Source organism: Salpingoeca rosetta (assembly GCF_000188695.1).
Source record: "Salpingoeca rosetta unplaced genomic scaffold supercont1.4, whole genome shotgun sequence".
Lineage (NCBI taxonomy): Eukaryota > Choanoflagellata > Craspedida > Salpingoecidae > Salpingoeca > Salpingoeca rosetta.
In genome coordinates, this window is record NW_004754930.1 from 2,149,979 (window position 1) to 2,154,978 (window position 5,000).

General features: G+C 56.0%; 2 protein-coding genes across 2 annotated transcripts in view; one reads left to right on the plus strand and one right to left on the minus strand.

Moving 5' to 3' along the window:
* Positions 1–2,646, minus strand: part of PTSG_01526 (SEC23B protein) — a 6,694-nt gene extending 4,048 nt beyond the window's left edge. The window contains exons 1-5 of the mRNA XM_004997447.1: positions 2,552–2,646; positions 2,040–2,107; positions 1,432–1,605; positions 916–1,179; positions 275–717 (exon numbers count right to left, since the gene is read on the minus strand). Of these exons, the coding sequence (XP_004997504.1) occupies positions 275–717; positions 916–1,179; positions 1,432–1,533 (809 nt within the window). The 5' untranslated portion in view covers positions 1,534–1,605; positions 2,040–2,107; positions 2,552–2,646. The remainder of the gene's footprint in view (positions 1–274; positions 718–915; positions 1,180–1,431; positions 1,606–2,039; positions 2,108–2,551) is intronic.
* Positions 2,647–2,901: 255 nt separating this feature from the next.
* Positions 2,902–4,769, plus strand: PTSG_01527 (uncharacterized protein; the record flags this gene model as incomplete). Its single annotated transcript, XM_004997448.1, has 6 exons — positions 2,902–3,125; positions 3,287–3,395; positions 3,649–3,792; positions 4,029–4,157; positions 4,392–4,448; positions 4,605–4,769. The coding sequence occupies 6 exons, from the start codon at positions 2,902–2,904 to the stop codon at positions 4,767–4,769; spliced, it is 828 nt and encodes a 275-aa protein (XP_004997505.1).
* Positions 4,770–5,000: the final 231 nt, after the last annotated feature.

The following is a 5,000-nucleotide window of genomic DNA, read 5'->3' on the forward strand; positions in this document are numbered from 1 at the left end:
AACAACAACAACAACAACAACAACAGCAACAACAACAAACAACAACAACAACAACAGCAACAACAACAAACAACAACAACAACAAACAACAACAACAACAACAACAACAACAACAACAACAGCAGCAGCAACAAACAACAACAACAACAACAAACAACAACAAACAACAACAACAACAGCAACAAACAACAACAACAACAACAAACAACAACAAACAACAACAACAACAACAGCAACAAACAACAACAACCACTACCACCACCGCTGACTGCACCTGAGCGGGCGCTTTCCCTCTGCAACAATCCACGGGTCAACCTGCAGTTCCTCCAGCAGGTCTGTCAGCGTCATGTCGCACTCCGAGACAGGCTGCAGGAACCGGCTGGCACTGTTAGCCGGCGCACCGCCCTGCTGTTGCTGCTGCTGCTGCTGTTGTTGCTGCGGGTGTGCTGCGCCGCCGCCAAGCGTGAGGCCAAGCTGCTCCTTGAGCTGTTTCGTCTTGACCTCCTTGGTGCCGCGGAAGACATAGCTCTTGCTGCACCCGTCCGTTGTCAGCTCATGCAGCTGCACGTGGTTGCCAAAGGTGATGAGCCCGACGAGCGCGTTCTGGGGCAGCAGGCTCAGCGACATGACCAGGGAGTCCTTGAGGGCAGCCAGGTCCTGCTCGTCCAGGCACAGGTCAACCACATACAGAAACACCGGCGGCACCGTCGCTTGCCGCTGCAGCGAGGAAAGAGGGAGAAGAGGGGGGAGGGTGATGATGATGATGATGATGATGATGACGGCAATGGGCGTGAATGAGACGCAATGAAGGAGAGGATGTGTGTGTGTGCGTGTGCGTGTGTGTGTGCGTGTGCAGAGGGGCGCAGGTGAGCCTGCTTCTTCAACAACATCCTTATCATGTGCATGCGTGTGTACCTGGAGGGTGTATTCGATGGTTGAGAACTGTGGGACGAGCTCGGCGGGCAGGTTCTGTGGCGAGATGCCCTGGTACTGGCGCGGGAACGCGTTGCGGTGGGTACAGATGGCACACACCCAATATGGGGTCTTTGTCTGGAAGTCGACGGGGCAGAGCGGGTTGAGGATGGCCTGGCAGCCCGTGCACTGCACAGGCTCATACATGATTGGCGGCAGATCCGTCCGCTCCTTCAACGGCGTGAACAGCGCTCCCACGGGCACCACCTGGCACATGTTTAGGTGTTGTGTGTGTTGTGTGTGTGTGAGGGCAAGAGAAACAGAGACAACGACAGAGGCAGAGACACAGGCAGAGACAGAGACACAGGCAGAGACAGGGAGTGCCGGAAGCAGGCGGCTGCTCAAGGCAAGAGTAGCAACAACAGCACGACCACAACGCTAACGCCACCAATCAGCCACACAAGTACAATCATTCACTCACACAAGTACACACACACACACACACACACAGGCACGCACCATCTTGGTGGCCTCCACGCGGCTGGTGGGGAGGACGTTCCAGCTGAAGCGGATGCCATCACGCTCCTCGCAGGCAAGGATCCACTCCTCGTATCCGGACATGACACTGGCTTTGCTGGCCGGGTAGTCGCTGTTGCTGCTGCTGTTGGCGCCGTGTGCGTGAATGTGCGGAAGCTGCGTGTCGTCCGATAACGTAATGCACATGCAGAGCGACGAAGACATGGTGCGCACAGGAGAGGGGGACAGAGGGGGGGGGGGGTGTATGTGGGAGAGTGTGTATTGTGGGAGAGGTTTTGTGAATGTGTGAGAGAGGGTATGTGAGAGATTGTGTTTGTGTGTGTGTGTATGTGCGGTGAGCCGCGGGTAGAAGGAAGGCAAGTGCGGGCAAAGGGACGTGAGTGGAAGAAATGAGCAACGGTGCAGCCAACAATACGGCAGCCACCAAACACCATCAACACAGCACAGCCACAGCCAGGAAACCACACATCACAGCCAACACAGCCAACACGGCCAACCATGCACCACACATTGCTGCTGCTGGCACCACCACGTGGACGAGCGAGAGGTCACGAGTTGTCCAGCACGACAGAATGCTGTTGATGACGTACGTCCTCACCGAAGCACGCGGTGTGTTGTCTTGTCAAAGACTGTGTTGGGCAGTCAAATGCACCTGGTTCTGCTTAACCAAACAAAGTGCATGCGTAGCCAGGAAGCACAGCACAAGGAGTAGCACAGATGAGCGGAGCAGGCGCCAAAGGGATGCACGCTTGTGAGCGTGTAGCGTGTGTGTGTGTGTGTGTGTGTGTGTGTGTGCGTGGAGGGTAACGGCTGTCGTCTGCGTTGATTTGAGACGACTGTGAAACTGAAGACGAAACAAACAAAACAGTGTGTGTTTCAACTGTGTTTGCTTGCTCGCATGAATTGCCACAGCGTGCACATGCACAACTTTCGGGAGTGAACGTACTCATACACACATACACACGCGTGCGCACACGCACACACGCACACACACGGCCGACTGTGCCGTGCATTGCTCGCCCACACACCCATATCAAGACACATACCAAACCCAGCTTGCTTGCACCACAGGCCCCCAAGCGACAGCCCTGTTGGCACTCACCGCCCTCACTGGGAGACGGTTTTGGCGATTTGCAGGTGGCGTTGCAGAAAATCGCACGGCTGTATGTTTCGCACAAGTATTGGTGAAGGCGTGCGCACTCTGAAACAGATCCACCACGCCGGAACTTGGCAACACACAAACGCTCACACATCAACAACAAAGCAAAGCAGCAGATACAGCACCACAACACCGCCACCCACCCACAAAGCAAGCAAGCAAGCGTCGAAGCTGCATCCGTGACCGACGGCCTGCTGTATTGAACGACCCTCGAAACGCACCAGCTGCGCCACACTCCATATCCACCTTCACTCCCACTTTCACCCACACACACACACGCACGAGTGCACACAATGGACGTGCAATCGCTGTCGCCTGCCTTGGACCACTTGTCGTCAAGTGGCATTGTGCTGAGCACGGAGCGCCGTGTCTCGCTGGACACGTCGCTGACACTGCTGATGCATGCGGAGAAGCTGAAGCAGGTCAAGTACTGGGGTCGCATCCAGGGCGTCGCAGCAGACTATCACATCGCACAGGGCTCAAACGACGATGGCTACGCCACCAAGAGCTTCTACAGGTGTGTGTGTGGGGGGAGGGGTGTGGGTGTTGGGCTGCGCAATGGCGCTGGGGAGTGTGTGTCTGTCTACCTCGATGCGCTGTGCTGTTGGACTCTTTTCATTGGCTCACAATCACGGTCGCATACCGTGCTGCTGTTTTCACGTGTGTACATGTGTGCAGTATGGACTGCATCCGCTGGGCGCAGCTGCCGGAGATTCATCCTGTCCTGGCAAAGTCCTGCGCCAAGATCCGCGGGCGCTTCACAGGCAACCCCTCTCACGAGTTCACAGTCACAGAAACAGGGCCATCGCCAAACGAGACCAGGCCAGAGCTGCCCGCAGAGGTGTGCGTGTGTGTGTGTGTGTGTGTGTGTGTGTGTGTGTGTGTGTGTGTGTGTGTGTGTGTGTGTGTGTGTGTGTGTGGCTGTCCTTGTTGGTTGCTGTCATGTCTGTTGCATGCACCTGCTCACATGTACACTTCTCCCTCCCTCTCTCGCTCACTACCGCGCGCACACGCACGCACAAACCACGCACGCGCTGCAGGTTGAGGCGATTCGGTCTGAGGAGACCAAGGGCGATGGGTCCATTGTTGTGACCACCACCATTACAGAGGAGAAGCGGTTGGCCGCGGCCGTCGCAGCCATCGACAAAGAGACCCGCATTGTCCCGCGTGGCGCCTACAGAATGGTGCGTTGTGTGTGTGTGTGTGTGTGTGTGTGTGTGTGTGTGTGTGTGTGTGTGTGTGTGTGTGTGTGTGTGGGTGGGTGTGTGTGTGGGTGGGTGTGTGTGTGCGTTCGTATGTGGTTGTGTCGTGCTTGCGTGCGTGCGTGCGACGCACCCCATTGGTCGTCATGACGCTGCATCCCGTGATCCACACTGCGCCGCTGCACTCCGCTCATGTACAAACACACCGCCACCACCAGACCCCCTCGGACGTGGTTGAGAGGAATCACGGCTTTGGCGGGCTCTCCCACCAGGCTGCGGGCAAGATTGAGAGCTACATGCACTTCCGCCAACCCATCACTCTCCTCAGCAAGTCGCCACTCGAGCGGGTACGTCATGCGTGCGTGCGTGTCTCTGTGTGTCTCTGCGTGTCTCTGCGTGCTTGCGTGTGCATCTGTGTGTGTGTGTCTGTGTGTGTGCGCATCTGTGTGTATCTGTATGTGTATGTGCAAACGCTCTTGTGAGCACTAGTTCCCATCTTCATCATCACCCCATCTCATCCCATCCCAACGCTGTTGTTCTCACGCGCATCTTCTTCTTCTTCTTCTTCTTCTATCCTGCAGGCGCGCATGGACCAAGGCCTCGACTTTATGGACTCCATCTCAGATGACATTCCAAAGGTGTGCAGACTTGTGTGCGTGTGCTTGTGCTTGCGTGTGCTTGTGCGTGATGACAGTGCGTGCTGCGGACCGTGTCGCTCACCGAAGCCACAACACCTTGTTCCTTGCGTTGCCCCTCCTCCCGCCCTTCTCGGCGCCAAACCCCACGCTGTGCAGAACTGCTGGAGCATCCAGTACCAGAACGGGTCAAAGGCGGTCGTTCTGCGATCGCTCATCTGGCCCGGCTTTGTCTTCTTCCACACCCCAAACTCCCCGCTGTTTGGCCACGCGTATGTCGGCACAGGCCAGCGCAACAACGACCTCATCTTCGAGCTGCCCTGAGGCACAGGCACGCCTGCATCTGTGTGTGTGTGTGTGTGTGTGTAATGTTTGTTTGTTTGTTTGTTTGTTTGTTTGCTTGTTTGTTTGTTTGTTTGTTTGCTTGTGTGTGTGTGTGTGTGTATGTGCAATAAATTGGTCTGACCAAGGTGACCTTCCTGTGGGTGCTTGTCGGTTTGTTTCCGCTCGTTCAATGCTGTGTTCCCAAATCAGTGTGTGTGTGTGTGTGAAGCC